Genomic DNA, 26,079 nt, shown 5'->3' on the forward strand with positions numbered 1-26,079 from the left:
GTTCAACGATCTCACGAACCGTTCCGCAAATTCTTTCCCTTCACTCTCCTCATCCTCATACTCGCCCTCCTTTTATTTCGCACGCGGATCAAGATAAATCGCTTCGATAGCGATTACGAGGGTACCGGGGTCGACATGGTCATAGAGCACGTCTGATGCAAGTCGAGTGTCCGTTGAGCTTGTGGGTACAACGAACGCTTCGCGGTTTCTTCGGTGTCCCTTCGAGCCATTCGGTTACGTCGAGTGGGATGCGAAGGATGCCGTCGCTCCTGGATTCGATGTGCCGCCGATCGTTTGTACCCTTACACGCTGAGGAATTTTTGTAATCTCCGGCGAATCTTTATCGTTTCGGAAACGTGGATCGAAAGCACCACCTGGAGCGTGACCACGAGAGGAGCCCTTGGAGATACCGTGAGATTCTTGTGCCTTGTACCTTTGAAATTCCAATGGAATGCTTTAATGTGAACGTCGTCGACGCTAACAGGAACCTCTTTAAAATTGCTCCCGATTCATGAATTAAATCAGACTTATTAAATGTTATATGAATGGGTGGAAAGGATGGATAAAAGTTGGAGAGCATAGCTTATTTAAAACTTGCAAAATTCCTTTCTTTGCAATTTCTGGAATGTCTTTAAAGCGAGTATACTCATTCTCCGGAATCTGTTTAATTATGAAGCGATTAAACATGCGAGTAAGTAAAATGCAGTGAACGTAATAAGAAGAAAACGAAATTCGCGAAATTTAAGATACTTGAATGAAATTTATTACTAAAATTAGCTTTACGGAATTTCTTAAATTATCTTATGGATGTAATCAACATAGTTACAGTAAGCATATTTTTCAATAAACATAAATGCATTTATACGTATTTATAAAACAGTTATTAAACGTTTACAAATCACAATTTAATATAATTTAAAGAAAGATAATTGGAATATGCATGCAATTACTTTTAAGGTTATGATATAGAAATGTTTCTAAATATTTTATTTTTCTAAATTGTAATTCTTTTAATCCTATTACAAGACATTACTCTTTAAAGTTAAATTGTTTTTTAACTTATTATAATTATATTAGGTGTTGGAATTAATTCGTAGCGTTTTTTAATGAAAGAATGTTATTTATTTCACATGAGCATTAAAAAATACATTAATGAAAGTACTTTTAAAACTTATAAATACTTTGTAAAACGCTACGAATTAATTCCAACACCTAATAATATTTTTAATACTTTTAAAATCAAAATCTTTATTTAAAAATTATCTTTATTTAATTTTGTCATGTTGCAAACATAAAATTTTTATAAAGAAATCGAAAATATTGTTTCAGTTAAGGTTTTATTAAAAGAAAGTATAAGTTGATTTATGTTATATAGTATATTTATAATTTTCTCATTATATCTTAGTAATAATTTTTATAAAGAAGTACGTACCTTGTATTCTCATCTTGAAACTTCTCTTATCTAACATAAAGCTTCTTGAGATGCTTCTCTGTGACTCGATGAGTTCCTTAAGATCCTCGTCGACCTGAGACTTCGAACTCGTCTAATTAGTCATTGTAGCTTTTCGTTGTACTTTTATGTAATCGACCTCTTCCGCTACAACTCTTGTCAGTTCTTGAATAATCTTACTATTTCTGTGAGATGATTTTAGTAAATCATATCTTCTAAGAATTTTAAAAAGACACAAATAATAACTAAGAAATTTAAAATATTACTCGATTATTTTTATTCATTATAAAAATGTTTTAAAACCTGATAATATATTGTACATAACTTTGTTATTGTTGAATTATACATATCAATAAACGATCTCTTGATATGTGTTAATTGTGTGAAACTTTTACAAATTTTTTCATCACGTATTATATATATTACGTTTTAAAGCATGAAGAAAATAATTCTTTGTGCATTTTTTTCTTTTATAATAATCTTCCTGCATTTTATATATCAACAGATTCGATGTATCTTTTTAAGGAATTAAAAAGTCTTCCGATAAATTGTATGCATTGTGATTATAAATAAAAAAAAAATAAAATAAATAAAAAAAGAACTGTGAAAGATCAAAATGAAAGGACATGCGAGCAAATTTATGACTTGTCGGCGCTTGTAACGTTGTTTATGCTTTAACGTTGTTTACGACACTGGTATGGAAGAACGTCAACTTGTCTATTACGCTTATCATATTTTGACATTTGACAATACAGAAATACATTTTCTATCTTTCTATTCTTATTTTGGAGAATGTCAATGAAGAATGACACCCCATTTTTATATAGGAATATCTGTGTTCTTTGTTTCACAGAAAAGAAATACTAAAAACATTTCGATATACTGATTTTCTTTTTCTAGTACAAACATAATAAAAATAAACGTAAACATCTAATTTTTTTCCAACAAAAAAGTCTGCGATTAATTAATATAAATTTATATACTTATGTATACATAGGTGATTAGTTCTATATTTATAATAAAGAGTTCAACAGTTGATTAAGATTTTCATGTTGCCAGGCGATATTAAAAAGTATTTGATGATCTTTATATATTGCTACATGTCAATTAGGAAGATTGTTATAAATGTGCATGTAATCTACTTTAGTGAATTTAAAAATTCAGACATCTTAGTTTCATTATTGCTCAATAATTATATCTTTCGATTTTCATTATCTAGAGGTGCAAAACTTCATATCTTAATGATTCTCTAATTGCAGTTGCCAGATATATCGTCTAATTGATTCAATGCAAGTTATAATTGATACAAACTAAAAGTGATTCTTCTCTTATTAAAATTGCAATCTATTTATCAAACTTTAAAATTGATATGACGCTATTGCAATTGCATTTTTTTTTTAATTTACTTTTTATTCAATGCGAACGACTACATTTCTAAGAAAACTAATATTTAAACATAATTTTAATCTGTATTTTGATTGCAGAGATAACTGTCTTCCATTTTAATTTTTAATCATGAATATAAATATATGTAAAATAATAATAATATTATGGTAATATAATAATTTAGATATTTCTTAATAATACAATTACAGTAATTTTAAATTTCTAATAAAAACATAAAATATATTTCTTTAATAAATTTATATATTGTTGTAAACATCTTCTTTTAACAAACTCTTCAATAAAATTTATATAATTTTACACTCAAGAAATAATTTTAAACATAAATTTAATAAACAATAACAAAAGTAGAGAATAATATGTGTAAGTTGACGTGCCAAATCTTCTTTTATTACATGAAACGCAAAAGTTGAATAAGGCTTTCAAGTCTCTGGTGTGCAATCTCGAGCCAACAGGTTGGACAGTCTCTTGCAGTCGTGTAATGTGAAGAATGAAGGCAGGCGAACGACCTATGCCAAATTTAAATTCGTCGCGTGCATTCACGATATCCGCTACTGATCGTTTTTAATCTTTCATGAGTTTTCTTGTGAGCTCAACAATGACTAATTGAGTAATCGCGTTTAATAAATTCACTAAGAATAATTTTGGGAAAGTGTATTCAAAAATTTAGTATATCTCTATTTTGAAAGTGCCAGTTGTAATGGTTTATTAAGATTTTATTCGAAATATTAAACGAGAAACTCTTTGAATATAAATTGGCTTTTTGTATATAAATTATTATCACACAATACAGATTAAATAATTCAACATAATCAAAAGCAAATAAAAATTTATTACATTGAAAGCAAATAAAAATTTATCGTGCTTTCTTCTCATTCAACATTTTTGACAACATTTTTGTCTTGATGGCGCTCATGAAGATTAATTGAGAAAGTATTATTGGACTCTCAATGAATAAATCTTAGTTGAAATAAATCTTGAATGATTTGTGTATAGTCGCGTGAAATTTATTACACTTTGTGAGACATAAACTCCATATTTGCATTTAATTATATTAATTTATAAAAATATGAATATTCCTTAATATCTAAATTTTAACTTGTCTAATTGTAAGAACATTGTAAAAATTGTAATAATAATGAATGCTGATAACTTGATAATTATAAAGAAATAACATTTTAATAACGATATGAAAACATTTTTTCTTGAAGAAAAAAGATAATAAATTTTATCTGGTGTGTATCTCATATTTTAATTTGTAACAACTGATGGCTTTTGATTCGACAAAGTAACTGTTTCAATTGCTACTCACAGTTACAATAATTGAAATTTAACTGAAATAACGACTGTCCCTTGGCATAACGGTTTTTTTTAGTCAGGCAATTTCATCACATACGTATCTCAGAGACTGAGTTTTTTCTCTTCTACTACGGATGTGAAATTAAATTTGATTCTCGATTTGTTCCACTGCTTTCCCCCAATGTCATTCGTACGACTCCCCCATCGCATCCTAATTGAATAATGTATGTCGAACGGTTTGCTTTACTTGTAATGTCTATCGTTGTGTGATGCTCCACTGATCTCGAATGCACAGCACTGTGAAATAAAATGTACTGCTTTATATTATACATTTAGTAATCGCAAAAATGAATATTTGTGCCACTGTTATCATACCGGGAATTACATTTTGAAATAAAATTATTTTACCGAATGTTTACTGTATATTCACATATTAACATATTTTCCAATTAAATCAAACGTAAGTTTGTATGTTCAACATTAATAAAATTGAATTAAATTGTATACAGCGCTGTATTTACCGCAGTTTCTGTTTTTCAACTTCATTAAATTAAATGTAATTTACGATGTGATAATTAAGGCTATTTGTGCAAATTTGGAGACTTAATGACTTTAGGTGCCTCGGTCAACGAGAAGATTATCGTTTAATGGAACAACCGGGGAGGTAGGGACTGCGTTCTGCTAGACTCAAGATGAATTCGCATCCGACAGAAACCGTATAGAAGATACAGAAGCCAACCAAGACAGCTTGCGTCGCATTGTATCAACTAACTTTACAAGCCAATGACCCCGTGTCGACGAGACACCTTGTTAATAATCTATCGTATCTTTGTGTTAGATCGCGATGAAATTACCAAGCTTTATGATTGTTAGTATCAGAAAGTTTCTTTTGCAAGTTTCATCTCCTTTTCTTACCTCCTTAGATACCTGGATATTAATGTATCTAATTTTCGTGCAATAATAATTTATTTTAGAATGAAATGTATATATATACATATATACACAGTAAAAAACATTTTGTATTTGTGTTAGAAACAGTTCACTCAAGTTCTTATTAAAATTTTGTGTTGAATTTTTAACGCATTCGAGTGTTTGTTATATAAATATTTTGTGTTAAATTGATATTTAATATTTCTTAGTGTCAATTTATGAGTAAATAAACAAATAAAATAAAAATAATATATATTTCAAAACATAAATTTTAAGATAAATAAATTATGTGTTAATTTAATATATCATAAATGTTAATTTTATTGAAAAAATATACTTCCATATTTTGCTTAGAAATTATGTCATACAATATTATCTTTGTGTTAATTTTTTTTACGTAATGTCTGTGTTAATTTCTATTATCGTGTATTAAATTAACACAAAAATTTGAATGGATCATTTAAGATACGTGAAAAGTGTTAAATTTAATAGAAATTTTCCAGTTGTGTGTAATATATTATAATTTTAATATTTTCATGAAGTACTAAAACATGGAGATATTGTTTACTAATACTATTTAACGTATATATGAAAATATGACGTCAGTATTTTATGTTATCTTTGTATTGAAATCTCGGGTGGAGTGCGGTAATAATTAATCGAAGCTTGATTACCGATAATATTCGATTCACGCCGTTATCATGTGTGATTATTTTGTTAAAAATTCGATATTCGTACGCGGTGGAAATTATAAGCTAATTAGCGACGCGTACACGGTTGTTTGCGTAATTTCGATACCAGTTTAATATTGTGCAATGTAATAACCACATAAACTGTCACTAACGATATTAACGCCAATCAGAACAATGGCATTTAACGAAATCGCTAGAGTGCCGATAATGAGATATCAATATAACGTTATTGTTATGAAGTATGTGCATGCTATCGGCAACATGATATTCCAAATATGTCGAATTTTTAACCGAGTAAAATAATAACGGATTCTGTTGTATACATAAATCCCCGTGGCTTGAAACGGCAGATACATGTTTCGCGGTGCTACTCGATGCACAAAGTGGGAAGTCCTTGACTTAATCGCGCGACGTAAGTTAGTGGCTACGGATGTTGGTGACTTCGGTACTACCACTGACAAAGCTGGCCCTTGATACCTCGGAAGTAGGAAGAAACTGTAGGAACCCAACTACAGCCTCGGGGCGCTTGGATGAACCACGATAAACACACAGTATCCTGGGATTAACACGTTGCCCGCATTGTCTTCGGTCATTCCGCTTCCCTGGTATGCGCACAAATCTACACACGCGCGCATACCTATTTACTGACAGGCATAAACATGTAACGTCAACAGAATGGCTGCTGACGAGGATCGTTAATTACAATTCCGCATTCATCTGAGGTTTAATCATCTGTAACATCATATAAGTTAACATTAAAGCTTAATAAAAGCTTAATAAAAGTACGTAAATAATAACTTAATTTTATTTGTGGCCAAATAGCTCGCACATTTGGATGGTCGTGAGAAATAGAAGTGAAAAATTGTTTTACGATCCTATCTCGTTCGCTCTTTAATTCTCACACGAGTCGATGCGATTATCCGAACATAAAATATGGCGAGGAAGTTTTGCCCGAAACTTTATTTTTAAATATCCACTTTACTGCATATCTAACGAGGTCTCTCGAATCAGAAGGGCGCAATTAGCATTGCTTTAGATTTCCACTCCGATTCGCCTTTGCTACGAAGTCGGACTGGTTTCTGATCTTATAACGATAATTGGGTAATGAGTTGGCAAACTAAGTAGACATACCTCCGGGCCAAAGTCTCAGGCTACGTCAGGGGAGTGAGGTGGAATCAAACCTCGGAGTTTAGGTACGATTTGCTAGTATGCACTACCGATCCTACTCAAGAATCACCGACTGGACTCTCTTCCTTTCCTTTCCCTCTCTCTACTTCCCCCTTTCTCTCTCCCCCCTCTTGTTCCTCTCTCTCTCTCTCTCTCTCTCTCTCACAGCTGTTTCCGTTTGCGCTAGTTAGAGAAGCGGTACGTTCGCTTACGAAAGCAAACTTCCATCGGAGCTTCTGCAGACTTGCACGCCGTGACGGGTTTCTGAGGAGGGACGAAGCGGGATGGAATACGAAGCGGCGAGGAAGGCGCAAAGAGAGATTGACTGTGGAAATTTCAAACGCAGCTAGGATAGGAGAGCGAGAAGGTCTCGCCTCGTATTCCCCAGCGAACTTTAAATATTTGAGACGCCGTATATTTCCGACGTTTTATATAACGTCCATAAAACATGCAAACGCACTGAGTAAATTACGAAGTACGCCAAGAACAAATGCTAGGATACGTCACGCAAGCAATGTGCTCGCAAGAAGGAATTATAACAAAAGTAACATAAAAACCTACAATTTTTTGCAACTGGAAACTGCAGTACTTGAAGTAGATTAATAATTATTCGTTTCTTTTCAGTTTTTTATTAGTTAAAAAACCTGAATGACTTTTTCACTACAATTACAGCGCAAATTGACTGTATTAATTTCTCAAAATTAGCTAAGTTGGAGTCATAAATTAAAAAAAAATTAAATCTGTGATTCTTAAGTGCCTAAATATATACACAATGAAGAATTCAACAATATATAATATATAAATCTCTATATTTGTTCTAATTTTAAGAAATAATACTACCTTTATATAAATAATGCTCGATCCCTTTCAGTATAAAAGTGCTCCGATTTTTTCTAATCGAATGAATTATGTATATTATAAATATTGCACTAAAAAATATATTATTTTATTAATTATAATTTTTTATAATTATCAAAAGTGAACTAACTTAACTTAAAAAGTTGTTAAAATTTTCATAACTCAAGAAAGTGATTTTTCTATTAGAAAACAAAAATGATATTTGATCATAAAATGATCAAATGTCATTTTTGTTTTCTAATCATGTTAATGATGTGATCATGTTGTAAGAATATATTCATATTGTCGATATTATTTGATTAATTATTCAATAATTTTCTATCAAGTTGGAAAATAATTTTTTTTTCTTTTCTGGGAAACTTAACTTTTTTATGTTGTATTATCACTTTCAAAGTAAAGAAGCGATATCACTTCTTTTTTAAATATGAAACATATTCTCTCTTCCTTTTCCTTTGTTAATCTTTCCTATAAATATTAAATAATTTTAATAAAATTATAATTTGACTTTGTATAATAATATAATCTTATAACTGATTACTTAGCAGTGATAAGTGATCGAATTTAAAGATATCTAGCGTGGGTCATACACCTGTCAAATATATTAATTTACATTGTAAAAATGTTTAAGTATCGCACGATCTTTAAAGGCATTCCCTACCCTAGTTATATATCTTACTCTCAAAGGTGAAATCGCCGATAATCGAGATCCAAAGAGCGTTATAGTTGGCTTTAATGTTGGGTATTCAGAGGTGGTACAGTGTGCTCCGACACTCGACTTGGGCTGGTTCCAAGGTCTCTGCCGCCTCTCCGTACATACGTATATCACCCACACATACATACGAATTCATACACGTACTGGACATTCGGGACGATAACCACCCGTGTGCCTCAGGTCCCACCTTGACGTGTTCATGCACCGGTCCTGTCGTAAACTCCTGGAGTGCTCCCGCTGCTTCCTTGGTTCTATCGTCCTTCCTCTCGACCACCCCTATTTGTTACCCCCTTCGTAAAACCTCGAAGTGGAAGATTGGTCGAACCACCCGCTAACCTTTCGACGTTTCGCTCTTACTCTCGCGACTCTTATTTCTCGACTTTCCTTCTTTTTTTCTTCTTCATCTTCTTTCTTATTGTTAGTAGCGTTCCATGTGCTTCATTGAACTCGATGTACCAAAAGATATAACCTTTATAATCGGCGATCGCTTATCCTTCGGGAATAATAAGATGAAAAAAGCGGTTCTGCATCTCAGTGAAGAAGTTTCTGTCTCGAATGACGGTTACGTCGTTTCAAGCACAAATTATATAAACACGAAGTCATAACAATTAACATTGTTGACTGTCAGCTAATTTCGACATTGAGCTTAGTAAATCTAGTGTTTTTGGTAAATCTATTGTTTTAATATTTACTTCATTTTATGTTAGTATTACACTTTATATTTATTTTATGTTTTAATATTATTTATATTGTTTCTTTAATATCTCAAATAAATTTAATAAGTTATTAATAATAACTTTTAATCGGATAAATAAAATCGTCATCAACAAATACGTAATGGGATCCTTGCAAATTTTATGCGTCACTCAAATATAAGTGATACAACAATCAAAATATTAAAGGATTCGATACAAATATTTAAAATATAGATTTTTTAAAATACGATGACAAAAATAGGATATCTTAATTTTCTTGTTGTTAAATTTTAAGTATGCCATTAAATTTAAAAGTTACGAAATTATTGAATAATCATTGGAAAAGCAATTGCCTTATATTTTTTTAAACATGTTTTGAGACGGAAGAAGGTAGAATTAGATTCGTGTTGTATTTACCGAAGGCTCGAGGAATGTACGCAGTATATTCATTATTTTTTCCATAGTTTTACAATTGGGTGGGTGGTCTGATATGCTCGCGTACGTGTCCATTCGCGACGCGTATTTGCCTGGCTTTAAGATACTTCCATCGGTCCAATTTTTCGCAAGAATGTGACACGTAGCAATCTTGGTAACCTCGAGGCTATGCCGCGCAATTTATTGGCCACCGAGTGCAGCTTCGACAATTTATCTTCTCCCTCCGCTCCTCTTTTCTTCCTCGCGATCACGCGCTATCTCTTTCTCTTTCTTTTGTACCTTTCTCTTTTTCTCTCCCTTTTCCTCTGACTTTTTCTCTCTTTCTTTTGTCCTTTGCATTCTTTTTTTGTACCTTTCTTCTCTTTCCGTCTCACTCTCTTTTTCTATCTCGACCATCGCTTACGATCGAGTTGAATCAACGTTGGAACGCTACCTCTGCTGTACCTGAACTTCGATATCTCAAACTTTCTGCCTCGATATTTTGCAGTATCGACAGTTATCGGGCTATAAACTCACGGTCTTGTGTGAATAATTTAAAACGTAATATTTTGTAGAATTCGTTTTACCTAATTTGTTGTTTTAGTAATGAAATGATGCGAGATCAATCGTATCGTTCGATTTTTACAGTACATTACGTCTGACAAATAATCGTCTAATTTTATTAATATGTCGCGTGGCAATCACATTAATACCGTTAGAAATTTGTTCCTACAGAATGTAAAATAGCTTTTTTTGTTAAGAAAATGTATTTCTGCGAGGCAATAAATAATCTTTTACAATTACATTATAATTAGACAATAATATAATTTCAAACAAGAATAAGTATTTTAATACATTTAACAAATATATTCTATGGCCAAGTGTCAAAATAATAACGAATTCTGTATAAAAAAGAGAATTTTTGTCTTTCAAAAATGATTTGAAAAAATCCTCTTTAAATACAGAGAAGAATACGTGAATGATTCTCAATTATATTTATCGATGATTATCGATGATATGATCGAGAATTGTTTTTAGAATTAAAAAATTCTTAAAACTCTCAATTTTAAATTGTTCTTGACCGGAAAATAGATAACGAACGAGCGGGCAGAGTCGGAAGATTTTAGGTTGCGCTGAAAGGCACGTTGCGTAGCAAAAAGGAAAGAAAATCGAGATCTGCAGGTGTAACGCCTGCAGCGACCGGGCGATAAAATGCACGCAGGCCCTCGATGCAGGGAGGACGAAGAAACCGTTCGCGATCCCTCGGGCTCGATAAAAAATGCAGTGATCACATTTCGGCAGAGACTTCGGAATCTTCAAACTATCTCACCTTCTTTGATTCTCACCTCTTCGTACCTCCAGTCGTCTTCCTTTCTCGATCGGCGATACTGCTCGCCATCCCTCGCAGCACTTGTTGTACGTATCGCTTTTAATATTTTTTTGCGATGCTTTGATGTAATCGTTCTCCCCGAAAAATTACCTTCGCTTGAGTGGATCAGCCTTGCGATTCGAGTCAATGAACTTGCCGACAATATATATAATTTCGCGCGATTTCAAACAACTGCAGACGCTCGGTCATTTGAAAAATAATTCTGTTTATTTTTCGAGATTTTGATTAGCGTAACATAGTCAATGCTTTTTTTTTGCAGTTGCTGATAATTGTGAGACCTAATCGGCTTAATTTCGTCGAATTAATTATTTCCAAGAAACACTAAAAAAGCCTACTAATTGTAACGATTTGGAACAAAAGTTGCATACTTATTCGCCGCCGTGCTCAAATTACGTTTAACAGGTGGTTTGCAAGTAAGTATCATGAGATGCTGTGGCTGTGACTCATACTTGTAATTTCTGATGTACGGCATCAACATTCTCTTTAAATTGGTCTTCGTGATCGATATTGGCGTTAAATTGCTCAATGATGCATTGAAATTGGAACATAAAAGATCAATCAATTTAGAAATTAATTGCATTTTTCAAACAATTATATTTTAAATCTTTCTTTAAATAAAAAATTTCAGTCTAAAAAGAGTATTGAATATTGAACATTCAAAATTCTAAAAATTATAATTAAATTCCATTACATTGTATATACAATATACATACGAATGTATAAAACTTGTACGTTATACTGGTTTTCGTATAATTGCTGATTGCCGTTATATTAGTAAGCACTGTCACATAAATATTAATTAGTAATACATTTGACAAAATGAATCTTTCACATTCTCTTCATAGCTCTGCCAATACGAGCGCAATCCAGTCCGAGACTCCAGGCGGCTGGTCAAGCTGCGGCAAGTGTCTAGACGACATGAGGCTTATGCAAAGATTAGCGATCAGCGGACTGCTGTCCGTGATCCTGATCCTTCTTCTAACCGGAACATTTATAACACGACGCGATCTCGCGAATGTCGTCGATCGAGGCGTCGCGCCGGAAGAACGCAACGAACAGTTGAATCCGGCCTGGATACAAGATAATATGGTTCCAGGACAGGATGAGCCTGAAATCGAAGATAAAGATAAAGATAAAGATCGACATGTAGATATCAGACATAAACAATTCGAGCCTTCGGTGGTCGAAACGCCAGCTGTATCTATTCCTGGCATTTACGTTATTAGATCGCCTAATCCACCTTTGGATGATGTGACCAATCAGCGCCGAGAAAAAGTTAAAGAGGTAAGAGCGTACTTGATTTTTGTTTTGCATGCTAGTGTTAAAAAAGAGTAAAAGAACATGGAAAGGATTATATTCGAAGAGGTAAGTTTCATAATCAAGTTATTATTAGTTTTATATTAAATATATATTTATCTTTTATTATCATGATTATTTTTTCGTGTATATACACGTACATTTTTTTATACGTTATAACATTTAACAATGATTCAATTTTTTATGTTTTATTTTGATAAATGTATTTAAAATAAAATATCCATTTTCTGCTTTTGAAACGTATATTCAGATCTACATTTTTTGAAAACTCATTTTATTCACGGTAGTTTTTACCGCTGCCACATCGTTTGTCACTGCTGCATCACAGAAACGGCGGAAATTAAAGAGATTCGTAAAAGAAAACCGATGAGCTCTTTGTTCGTTCTGTCACATCAATATTCGTGTTTAGATTAGTAGGTCACAAGTAGAAAAAATAAAGGAGAACCATTCAAGATGATAAGTAAAGATGAATAAAACGATATTTTTTTTAATAATACGTAATTTTACATAAGATCTAATTCGACTCATGATTGATGGAGTATTCGAATAAATTGCTTTAAAATTCATATGCGGAAAGAACGGTACTGATATATCTAAAAATTTAGATGGATGCAGATCTGAAAATAGGTTTTTTTAGATTATCAAAATAATTATGTAGGCTCAAAGTGGTTGCTAGAGTGTCAAATCTTTTTACAGCATTGCTTATCATGCTTGAGCTTCTTATATAATTATTTTAATGATCTAACAAAATTATTTTCAGATATCTGTATCTAGCTAAATTTTTAGATATTTTAACAAAATAATTTTGTTAAATTAAACCAAATCAACATTGTAATTAAGTATTAATATTATTTTTGGCTAAAATATTTACTTTAAATTTGATTAAAGAATAGACAGTAATAAGTAAGAAACAAAGACCGACCTTTTGAATAAATCAACTAACAATAAATAAGAAGAAGTGCCAACTATGGTCATAGTTAGATGGAATAATAATTTTACATATAATTTAATTTAATTATACATTTATTTCGGATATATATAATTACTTTCGGACGTCAATACAAAAAACTGAAATAATATTTCCGACTGAGAAATATCTTTAATATTTTTCGCAAGTTTAGTTCTTTAAATTGATTAAATTTTATTTGTAAGATCACTATCATTATTCAGTTTGATTGTGTTGTAAATCCAAAAGGCGCGCAATAGTGTGTATATATGTGTATGTGTGTAAGCGCGTGTGCGCGCACACAGTGTATGCTGAAGTAAATATATTTAAAATAAATTACATATATAGAATTATTATTCTAATGTCTAACTTTGACCTTAATTAGCGCTACTTCTTACTCAATTGATTTAAAAAATAGAGTTTTAAAAGCCTTCTAAAAGTTATACAAAATTGTATTTTTATAAGAGTATAATATTTACAAAAAATAAAATTAACTTCATAAATTTCATGAAATAGAAATACAAATAGGTAGAAAAGCATATATATGTTTGCTACGCAAGATTTCAATCCTTAGTAGCAAGATTAATCAATCGCGACATATACTGAGTTTGTCCGGAAATGGACAAATGGAACTCAATCAATTAACTCTCGAGCAACCGACAGTTGCTAAAAAAAAAAAAAGAAAAATGTGAATGACAGATAACTGTCCAGTAAAGTGTCAAACTGGATTGACCGGCGCACGAATGTGTCATGTTCCATGACATACCTATGACTAAGTTGATCCAATGCAACCCTCTCAATTTAAAGTTTAATCGATTCTTGTCTTTCGTAGTAACATATGACGAGCAGGTGCTCGTCGAAGAGTAGATCCGATCATACTTCGATGGGCAGGTTAATTAATTCGATTGTATTCAGCATCATAAAATTGACATTCCATCTTTTTATCTGAAAACGAACGAGAAAACTGTTATATAATACTTGACATATTAGTATTTTATTCATTTGATATATTTTTAACAGTAATACTTCACCAATATTTCGTCAATATTTTTTATTATTTTGTAAAATATAAAACTACAGAGGCTAAATGTAAAAATTAAATATTTTCTCTTGCTAATCTATTTTCAATCAGCGACACCATTTTTGCTTGAAAAAAAAAAAAAGATAATGTAACGTAGTTCTATTATTAAAACTATAGTTAATTAATAATACTATAATACTATGATTTTAGAACAAAATTAATTAATTGTAATATCAATAATATATATTAGCACATTTTATGACATTAAATAATTTTATTAAAAATTAGATATTGATCGTAAAAAAATAATACAATTATTTAATCAATAATTTTTCTTGCTATGCAGTTGTCGTAAAAATATCCCTATGTAATAAAATAGGTCATATTTTGATAACAATTGATTGTAAGTTAGTCGGATTATTGTGCGGAGGCAATCATTCGACACAAAGAGATTTACTGGTGAATTGATATAATTCGTCAAACAAAGTATAAAATTTTAATTAAGCGTTTGCAATTAATCTTATGATATGTTTAATTGTGTTTTCACATCAAAATTGTTTTTTGCTTTGCAAAACAACGTAAATAAAAATCAATAACGTTAAAAAATTGATATGAGATAATTATATACAATTATACACAATTTATAAACGAAATCTTTTTTTATAATATTATTTTACATAATGACATAACATTCATAATATATAAATTTAATTGTTAACTTTAAACATATTTATAGCGAGAATATTTTTAGTTAACACTTATTTATATTTAATTATACATATAATACAAAGAGCACTCGGAAATATGATAATACGACATATTATTGTTCAAGTTTTAAATTTTTAAATTAAATCATTATTATAAAAATATTTCCGTGCAAATTTCATTTAAACTTCAAATTTTATAAATTACATTTCATCTTTTTTCCGTATGCTTACTAAAATAAAACTAAAAATTTGAAATAAAACAAGAAAACTAATTGATGTATTAATAAATGTCGACACATCAATGCTCATTGATTTAATTCAATTTACGTTTTGAGTTCATTACTTTGTGTTTCCTTGTCTTTATAATCAAGAAACGCGATAGCACTAAACTCATTGCGCAACCTCGTTGACGGCGTCACGACTGGTGATTTCAGACGAAACGAGGGAAATCGCTGTTCTTGAATAATTCTGAACCGAGAAACGTGGGTAGCCATCAGGCTAATTATTTTTAGTCGAGCTAATGTAGTAGGCGTGACCACCCATTATCATGCTACGGAGTCGACGCTGATTAAAACGCTCGCGCATTTTTCATGCCCGCACGTTTAAGGCGTATCTCCACTTCATTTAATCGCGCATCAGATATTAAATTTTCACCTTCTCAAACTTGAAATAATTACTGTTCTCAACTACGAGATATTTAAAGAAAAGCAAATTCAATTGCCTAGAGGATATTGTAAAAAGTCAAACATGACAAGCATTTATAGACATCTTTAAACTGTAACTTTTATTTTATTCACATTTATCTATTACTTTTATTTATTACTTTTAGAAATTATAACTCCTATGTTATATATATATACTATTGAAAGATTTTCAATAATTCTTTTATTAGGTGTTGGAATTAATTCGTAGCGTTTTACAAGTGATGGGAAGTACTTTCATTAATGTATTTTTTAATGCTCATGTGAAATAAATAACATTCTTTCATTAAAAAACGCTACGAATTAATTCCAACACCTAATATAATAATAATTACAAAACGGATAATAAAATAAATGAATATTAGAAGAATGAATATTGAAAGTACCAAGGTTTTAAAAAAATATATAGTATTAGTCTTAAGTTTATAAGAAAAAAAGAAATATTTTCTCCAGACATGATATCGATTTGCTACTACGATTATTAGAGCCACTACATTTTTTAATTTTACTTTATAAATTATACTTTCCTTAATATTTGTATAAAAAAAATTTGAATATTTTAGATCTTATTATGAATTGATAAATTTACAAAAACATGAGGAAAGATCATAAGATTTTTTAATTTGTTATATCATGTGATTATTTGTTCAATGCGAACCGTAGTAGTACTATTAGCCTAATATTCTTTCGCTGACTCCAGAGCTGCAGGTGCTTTGTTATGATAGCGTCTATAGGATATATTCTCTTCCTCGCGAATTAGCACTTAGAGATCTGGAAATTTCGTAGGAAGATCCAAGAGCAAACGGCGTGAACGGCAGCTGCGGGAGTCCGACAAAGTCGCATTGTCTATCGAGTCGTACAAGTTGGGCACAATGGTGGCGGCTTCCTTTAATGAAAGATGCTAGTTAAGGGAGGCAGGATAGGATAATGATAGAAGTATGGAGTTCGCGAAGCAGGACAAGGCGAAAGGGAGCAGAAGGCGAGAGAGCGAAGGCGCACAAGCTCTTCTGAAGCTACCTTTCATCCGCGGATCTCGTAGAATGGCGCAAGAGAAGAGAAATGGGAATGCCAGTTCCACATTGGCTCCACTTAGCAAAGATTAATTCGCGTTGGTTTGAGAGCTTCTATACAATACGCAACTCGCCTAACAATAATAAACAAAACTATAACTACTCTAAATCCCATTGAAGGGTCACAAGCTAACACCGTGGATGTAGGATTTCGAGATCTCTTCTGTCATCTCATTCCGTTTTGTCTTTTCTTTCTTTCTCTATCTTTTTCTCTCTTTCTTTATTTTCTCTCACGCGACTTTTGTATCTACTTCTATGTCAACCCTTCTAGAAGCGGACATATATATGTATATCTCGGGTCGTTTGTATCTAAACTCGTTGCATTGAGCTGAGTTGTATATGTGCCAAGAGACGCTCGAGATGAGTAGAATTTCCTACAACGTCCTTTACGTAGTGGTTCTCATGGTGTCGTTTGCTCTCACATTTCCAACTCGAGGTGTATGCAACACGTTGCATGAATATGCATTTATATTTCTTTCTACTATGCGCTTGGTTTCAATTATACAGTAGCGCCTTTGCGCATCAAGAGATGCATGTACCTATTCGCAAGACTTTAACTATAGGTATCTGATAAATGTATAATATAAAGTAATGAGAAATTTAGAATGTCAAGAATGTTTCCGATACTGATGAATTACAATAAATAAATTTATTTAGTTTAAAAAATCCATACGACCCATAAAGAATGAATGCTTTATAAATTTACAGTTTTTGTTTTCACCAACATTTAACCGTAGAGATACGTCCTAAATTTTATTAATTGCATTGAAATGAGATTCGACAACTGAGTGAGATTTCCTGAGTGTGACTTGGATTGACTTATGTAAAAAATACAAAGGATGATGCTCGATTTTGGAACTGCGCTATGCATAGTTTTAATGTATGCACAGTAAATTTTATATAGATCAATAAATGGAAAATTATTAGATATTAAATTTTTTTCATCTGAAAAATCTGTTTTTATCTCGTTTTATATGATACCGATTAAATGCCGTTGATGAATGATTGAAAATCTATCAGCTTTCAGAATAAATTTTTCTTTTATTCAATCTTTTTTTATATATTTAATATATTTATATATTTAATATAATTAATTAATATTAATTATAACAGAGATAAAAGGTAAATAAATTAATCAATAAAAAAATATAACAGGAAAATTAAATATATAAAAAAAGATTATTATTAATATTAATGTTAATATTAAGTTCCTTCTTGCCTTGATTGACTTTTCCTCAAAAGCACAACGTGTAAAATCCGTTCGCTTCTTTATGCGCTACTGGCGTGGTTAGATTTTTATAACGTGCGCGAAGCGTTTTTAAAAGGCTTCATGACGTTGACCATCGTACATGCTCACCATATCACAGGTGAAAAAAGATATCGTATATACGGGGGCACGCTATTCTTGATAGTGTTAGTTCTAGAAAACACGCGCGTTTGATGTACGTACATACATAAATATGCGCGTGAGCGGATGTGTGAGTATGTTGACGGAGGCAGAGGGTTTGGAATACTTTCACAAAATCACGGTGGGACACCGACGCGGCGGGACGACTGGGACGGTCGTAGAGGGCAATAAATAACGTAAATTGAAAACCGCGGGAAATAAAGAGAGGAAATAAAAGCGCCACGGTTAAGTACACTTATACGTGCCCGGTATCGGCAATACACCCGCGCACACGCAGATGCGCATTTGTGTGCATCTCCCCTAGAGTATCCAAAGCTTTTGCTTTGTTTGTGTACCATGCATACTCAATCGTCTGACGGAGCATCGCCCCACAATCCCTCACCTCCTGTACCTCCTCCATCCTTTCCCCTTCACCTCCTCTCTTTTCCCTTTTCGCCAAAGCCGTGCTGCTGCTTTTCCTCCCTTCCAGCGTGCATTTTGTTTATTAATGGAAATGCGTGGAGCACAGGCAATTTGAAAGGATATTTTCTCTCTCTCTCAAAACGCGAGAGAGCTCCCGTGGGTGCTCTGCAGAATTCATATCGTCTGCGATGCCCCAACCTGCCGCGGTTTGTCTACGCGTGAGTAATGCGCGTAAAATAATGAATTTATCCATAAGCTTGAATTAATTAGAGGCAAATTTAAAACACATACGAGTTTCATAATAAATTCTCGCATATTTTGTCAAAGTGCTATGTTTGAAGAAACAAGAATCACGAACTAGAAAAAAAAAGATGTCAAATTCCGTGATAACTGTCTTTATTTATTTTATCTCCAATTATTGAAAACGTTTGACGTTTTAAACATTTAGTTTTAATCCCAGACATAAATATACCTAAAATATAAATAAAAATAAATCTTGCATAATTTTCGCTGATTAAAATGGACATCTCGCGCGACCGGTGCATCGCTTTTTCCGTGTCGGTGCTTACTACTTAACCACATTAAATGGTTTTAATGGATTACTCTTGGATTACAAAAGCGAAAAAAGAAGAAACGTGATCTTCCGGACGAGTCGGGAAGAGAACCCCGTTACCACGGAAGTGACGTAACAAAGAGAGAATAATTGAACGAGGCCACACGTCCGACACGAGGTTTTGCCTTCTCCTTGTCCGCCTTGCGGATCTTCTCCTCTCCCATGTCGCTCCTCACCATTCCCTTTCGATCCGTCGACCGACACCGAGGCTAATGGTTTAATCCTAACATGGATGTTAACCAGATTACCGGCTACAGGTCCGACATGTGCCGTGCATTCGCCGCGGTTTCTACGGAACAAATTATCCACGATTACATGGATAATAGCGGAAGGCGTTGAACGACGCGACGCGTGATGCCGCCGTCAACCCGTACCGTACGATCGTCCTCTACAATTTTCTGCATCGCCAACCTGCTTTCTAAGCTGACGTAATAACGCGATATCACTGCTTTTCAAGCTCCACGGAATTTTGCATCTTTACTGCGACAGCCCACTTCTCAACGTTTCCACCTTCACACAGTTATCGCGAGCTTATCACCCTTTCAATATAGACTGGGAATTTTGATATTACTTTAGTAATATAATGTGTGAAATTGATACAACTAATTTTATATATTATATTATTAAAATAATATCGCAAGTATATTATTATTTCCATTTAATGTGATTATGTATTGCGAAAAGTTGCAAGAAGTACACTACCGTTTATGGATTCGGGAACATTTAAGATTTTCTCACAATTTCTGAAAAATTAAATTTAAAAAAGTATTTCAAAAATTTTGGAAAAAACGTGTAAATCGAGAATATTATTAAAAAATGCAAATCGAGAATATTATAATATATTAAAAATTTCCTTTCTTTTTTCTTTTTTTAATAAATTTTAATTTTGAAATTAAACATTTTGTGTAAAAATAAGTTTTTATACAAGAAATTCGGTGTTATTGCGAAAAATTATTATACCAATTTAAAAGAAAAACTTTGTTAAAGCTTAGAAAATTCACTTTAAAATACTTTTTTATTAATTTTTGTTTGATGATGTTTCAACATGCTACAGCGCTACAGAGTAAAACAAAAATATCGGAAAAATATTAATTTTCAATTTTATATTTTAATTTAGGAATAAAATATCGTAGAAATTAAACGACAAATTTATAGCTCTATCTGTTTTTTAAAATATATTTTTGTAAACTCCTCTACGATGTTTTTCACTGAGATATTTAACTTTTCGCAATACAAGAAATTGCAAGCGTCGCCAAATTTATGAACTGCAGTGTAAATCCGATTCACATTTAAAAGTGAATGTAGGTAATTGTAAAATAACACGCGTTTCTCTTTAACTCTCATCTCGCGGTTCTTCGTCCTCTTTAATTTTCCCTTTTTTTTTATTACAACCGCAATGAGGAGAGAGAAAGAGAGAGAGAGAGAGGGGGGGGGGGGGAGGAGAGATCCTTCTGGTAATGCCACTGGCCAGGTCTTTTCGATATTATATTGCCCTAAATTATGCCGTCATAAAAACGTGATGAAGCGACCATAATCGCGGGAGCCTGATAAATAACTCGAAAAAGCAAGAGAACCGGAAATAACGGATAATGAACTGGACAACATATTTGTTATTCACGGAATAGTTCACGCGGCATATCCTAGAACCTCGATACTTTAGCTGCGCATACCGTTAAGGGACATTTTAGAATTCTAAGATATGGATTTGTAGTCGAGATATCTACATTTTTAATATTAACTATATAATTTTATTTCGAATTTTTATATTTTCATAAAAGTAAAGTTTTCTGTTCTTGATGAGAGTACTATATCTCACAATATATGAAAATACTGATTTTTAAAGAATAATTTTTACGTGAAGGACTTTTTGTGTTTCTAATAAGATATAAAAGATGTGCTCCATTAACAGTCCCTTAATTCGGGTGAACTTGTTAATGTCAAACGCTATTGTCGTCAATTAAATGACTTGACCAAAAAATAAAAGAAAAATACTTATATTACATATAAATTAAAATTAAAAAAAAAAGACTTCTACATACATCTGATATTTTTATTAATTATATTTATTTATAAATTTGATACTTTTAAAGGCAGTACGATTTAGGCGAAAATTTTTGCATTTTATAAAAGAACTTATATCAAATTAATTTGTTATTGATAAAAAATTAAACATGTAAAGGCTTAAAACATCAAACTATACATATTTTCCAATATTCATTTGCGTACAAATCAAATGGAAAATATAATAAAAAATATCTTAAGTGATACGCATTCAGCAACTCTCGCCTAAATAGTTACGTGTATAATTGATATTATTTTATGTAAATCGTAACAGTAGACATTTTTATTTTTTAAATGAAAAGTTTGTATTAATTTCTTGCACTTTTTTAACGCAGATGATGAAACATGGCTGGGACAACTACGTACGGTACGCATGGGGGAAAAACGAATTAAGACCAATCTCGAAGAGAGGTCACAGTGCCAGTATCTTCGGGGCTTCAAATATGGGCGCGACTATCGTCGATGGACTTGATACTCTTTATATCATGGGTCTCCACGATGAATTCAAGCAAGGACGCGACTGGATTGCCGAGAATCTGGACTTCGACATCGTGAGTACCACTTTCAATTATGTTTTTATATTTGCATATTTCTCAATGACGTGTTTCAGTGATATACTTACGCTGAAATAATCACCGAATCTTAGCAAATTATATTATATATCTTTTAAAAGTGACATACAAAAATAGTGAAAAGTTAAATCTTTAGCAAATTAGAAATAGTTAATTTTTTTACACAGTCCAATCAAATAAATCTCATAAACCAGCGTTTCTATGAGTAAAAACATATTAAAATGAAAATCATATTAACCCTTATGTTACCACCCAAAAAATGCCACACTAATGACCACCCGGGGTATCCAGATAGTGCGGCTGCCTAAATCTTATACCTGCAGAGGATTATAAAGGTTACTGTATACGAATTTATTATTGTACTTTGCTCGAAATATCTCTATGAAATATTAATAAATCAATATTCATCCAATACATAAATTTATTTTCAAGTTTACGACAGTTTTACCTCAAAATTTCTGCATGGGTACCCGGGTACCCCGGGTGGTAACATAAGGGTTAAAATAAAAACTGAAAAAGACTGATTGACAAAAAGATTGATTGTTTTTTAAAAGTCAAAAGAATAATATTCTGTTTTATTTTAATATATCGATAGATTGAAATAAATATATTTTTATAAGTTCATAATACGGGGTACTTAGTATATTAAATAATTTATAACACATATTATTTTTAATAAATTATCTGTCTTATCTAAGTGCTCATTTAATCATCTCGTAGAATTGGTTGACGTTTGTCACGAGAGAATTTAACTATGCTAAACATATATCTGTCTCTGTGCTAAATTTCTTCTTTTTATTGTTAGAAATAGTTTTCTATTATGAAGTTAAATTAATTTAATGTCTTTTTTCTCAAAAGTAATGCAAAAATTCAAATAATGAACATGATATTATATCATTCTCATTATAATATTTTACACGATGTAAAAAATAATTCTAAGAATACAAAAATTTTGAGTTGTTTTAAATTTGCAAGCACAAATGTTTTTTCTGCGTCTACTTCTTTGAAGAATTTCTGCAGTTTTTCCTTTCATGACTGCAAAAGTACAGTGATGTCTATCTAAGTGAAGGTATCACGATGAAAGTTCGACATTCGCCGACACGCGTCGAAACCAATTTCGTCCTGAGTCAACTTACCTAACGCAGCTATGTCATCGTCTCCTTTTTCGCAAACCCCAACGGAAGCGAACTTTTGATATAGGCTCGCGTCTGCATACACTATTCCTCCTCCATACCATCTTTCCTTTACTTTTGCGTTATACAACATTCCGGAAATGTGTTTGCTCGGAGAAGGTCCCGTTCTGACGAGATGTCGAAGACACCCTTCGATTTTCTCTTGGCGCGCGACCTATTTAGATAAAATCTAATAAAGAAATAGAATAACATTATCTCATAGATATTCTTAGGTGGAAATTTAATTATAAAATTATCTCTTTCTACACTGAGAAAAAAATGTTGATTCAATTAAATTCTATATTATTGGCTGTCACTAACATAAGTGTTTAATTCATGTATATTTTTATTGACATAAAGGCCTTGATTATTAAAATAAATTTATGCCTTTGTGTCAATATACAAAAAATATATATGAATTAATTACTTATATTAGTGACAGTCCGTAATATAGACTTTAATTGAATCAACAGCATTTTTTTCTCAGTGTACATCTCAAAATAGATTTCAAAATTAAAATAAGTTTTTTTCAAATGAAGTATCCATAATTATACAATTTTTTTATTGTGAGATATAAGAGTAAATAGCCTAAAAAGGTAAAGTAAAACTGCACATTAAGGATGATTTCAATGATCTTCGCATATGTTGTCAAAATCATCATCCTGAGTAATAATCATGAAGTTTTAGTCGTCGCATATTGTTTATTATAAAGTTATTAACAATGAAACTTAATTATCTTAATTATCTAAAGATAAAGATGTATTTAACTCTATTTGAATTTTTACATAGCATAAATAGCACATTATGCGCATATTTGCGTATATAAAGAAATACGTGAGTGGAGGAGAGACTTCAATATAATAGAGGTGTAGTATATTTTATCATATACATATACTCCATACATGTACTCCTACCCCGAAAAAATCTAACTCGAATCAAATTCAGTGAAGTGGACCTTGCTTGGGAAATTGGAAATCTATGTGCAATTGTACAATTACAATCTCGTTTCGCACTGTAAGCAGAAGGCAATATGAAGTGGACTTTCTAAATCCTACGATTCTACATGGATTTCCAACAGACAAAGCAAGATCCATTCTACAAAATTTTGTTTTAGTTACATTTATTTCGTGGAAGTGTAGCTCTACTTCTTCTCCGCCAACTATTTCTTTAAATATGTAATTATGCACATAATGTGGTATTTATATAAAATTCGTAATGGGTTAAATTTAAGATAGATTAAACACATCTTTATATTGTCAACTTTATTTGTTAATAATTTTTTAATAAGTAACGAATGATAAAATTATTTGATTATCAGAGAAATAATTTTGACAACATATGTCAAGATTATTCAAATCAGTGAAGTCATCTCTAATGTAGTTTTACCGCAGATAATATTGAAAAGAAAGGAGAACGAAAAAACAGACAGAAAAGTATAGAAACATTTAACTTTGTTAAATTAATTTCTATATATAAATTATAAATTTGACATAATCTTTTGAAAATCACAAATATTCACTTTGTCACTGCGTGGATATGTCATCGTGACCTTGAAAAACGAGAATCTTATCTTTAGAGAACAGGACCACTGAAATATCTCAAATCCTTGACTGGATTCAATATTTTCTCGATAAAATATTACAACGGATCATTTTGTAGAGCACAAATTGTCAGTTTAAAGTTCCTACATAAAATATTTCATTGCCATATCAAATATTTTCTTTGTGTGACGAATGATAAAGTGGAAAGAATTACTTAACAATATCTTTTCCAAATATTTTTGTAAATTAAAGTTTGTGGACGGAAATCTACCTTTGGGTTTTGTTAAACTTTTGAGTATTATAAATAAATTATTGGCTATCCAAACAAAGTTATCGAATTAAATTCGATAAAGGAACATAAGAGCCAATTTGCAGAATGTACGTGCAAATGTATTAAACAATTTCTTCGAATTAGCTCTTATGCTTCTTTATCGAATTTAATTTGACTTTTGAGTATTATAAAACTTATCTAAAAAATAGTATAATATTATAATTTATTTACATTCAATAATGAATATAACTAAAATAGAAATCAGATTTTCATTTTGCATTCTTTTTACATTACGCAGTAAACACATATTAAATATAGTTGCATATTTTGACAAAAAAAATTATTAAGAAATATTAAATATTAATATTAATATTAATATTAAGAAATAATACAATGAATTCTGCATTATGTACAAAGTAAAAATATATATTAGGTGTTGGAATTAATTCGTAGCGTTTTTAATGAAAGAATGTTATTTATTTCACATGAGCATTAAAAAATACATTAATGAAAGTACTTCCCATCACTTGTAAAACGCTACGAATTAATTCCAACACCTAATATTTCTTACATAATCAATTATATTGATTAATAAATTATATTATATAAATAATTTTTAAAGTAAAATATAAAACTTGTCAGTAGATATATTTATTTTATTAAACATTCTTGCTATCAGAATACAAATCGATAATGATTTTGAAGATATGTTACCTTTAAGGTAGTTCTGATAAACAGCACATTTAAGCGCTTAATTAACTTATAATCGTTATATAAATCGATGCCTGTGGTATTTCTCTGTCGGTGCATACGGGAAGAATAAACTTAAACGTTTTCACATGGCAGTTTCGTAAGTACCGAGCCAAGAAACTTAGCACGGTTTATCCAAAGTTAGTAACAGCCTCCTACACCCTCCGACTCCTCAAACTCTTCTCTCGCAATGTTCGGATTTCTAAGTGGATAACTTGCTGTATTAGCTGCTTTTGGCTTGCGGTAACCAGCGTGTCAACCATGTTAGAAGTTATGCCTATTGTTTTGCAGATGTTTCTGAAATTCTTTCGTCTCTCATATCATTTTAGCTACAAGGAATGCAAAGTTACATCAATGTACATTAGACACAATTCTATACAGTTCTTATTCTTTCATAATTTGCTTACTATTTATCTATTTATTTATTACACATACATGCATACATAAAAAGACAATTTATGTTATAAATTTTTGCTCATTTATAATTTTAAGACTTTTTACAATAATACTTTTTAC

The 26,079-nt window shown here is 31.4% G+C and overlaps 2 protein-coding genes across 13 annotated transcripts in view; one reads left to right on the forward strand and one right to left on the reverse strand.

The window, feature by feature from the left end:
- LOC147910200 (mannosyl-oligosaccharide alpha-1,2-mannosidase IA-like) overlaps positions 1-26,079 on the forward strand; it is a 302,227-nt gene that overhangs the window by 275,028 nt on the left and 1,120 nt on the right. Inside the window, exon 3 of the mRNA XM_087404345.1 lies at positions 21,593-21,808. Coding sequence (XP_087260471.1) covers positions 21,593-21,808 — 216 coding nt within the window. The remainder of the gene's footprint in view (positions 1-21,592; positions 21,809-26,079) is intronic.
- LOC105150032 (uncharacterized) overlaps positions 12,302-26,079 on the reverse strand; it is a 211,953-nt gene continuing 198,175 nt past the window's right edge. For 2 of the 12 annotated variants that reach the window (XM_087404348.1, XM_087404347.1), the window contains 2 exons: positions 25,528-25,892; positions 21,815-23,176 (listed from right to left, as the gene is read on the reverse strand). In XM_087404348.1, the coding sequence (XP_087260474.1) occupies positions 22,889-23,176; positions 25,528-25,623 (384 nt within the window). In that variant the 5' untranslated portion in view covers positions 25,624-25,892 and the 3' untranslated portion in view covers positions 21,815-22,888. Of the gene's footprint in view, positions 12,713-13,176; positions 14,220-21,814; positions 25,893-26,079 lie in introns of those variants that run through there. The other 10 variants (XR_015544474.1, XR_015544473.1, XR_015544480.1 and 7 more) reach the window with 10 other exon arrangements.

This window comes from Acromyrmex echinatior, chromosome 3 (assembly GCF_024713525.1).
Source record: "Acromyrmex echinatior isolate Ae372 chromosome 3, ASM2471352v2, whole genome shotgun sequence".
Taxonomy (NCBI): domain Eukaryota; kingdom Metazoa; phylum Arthropoda; class Insecta; order Hymenoptera; family Formicidae; genus Acromyrmex; species Acromyrmex echinatior.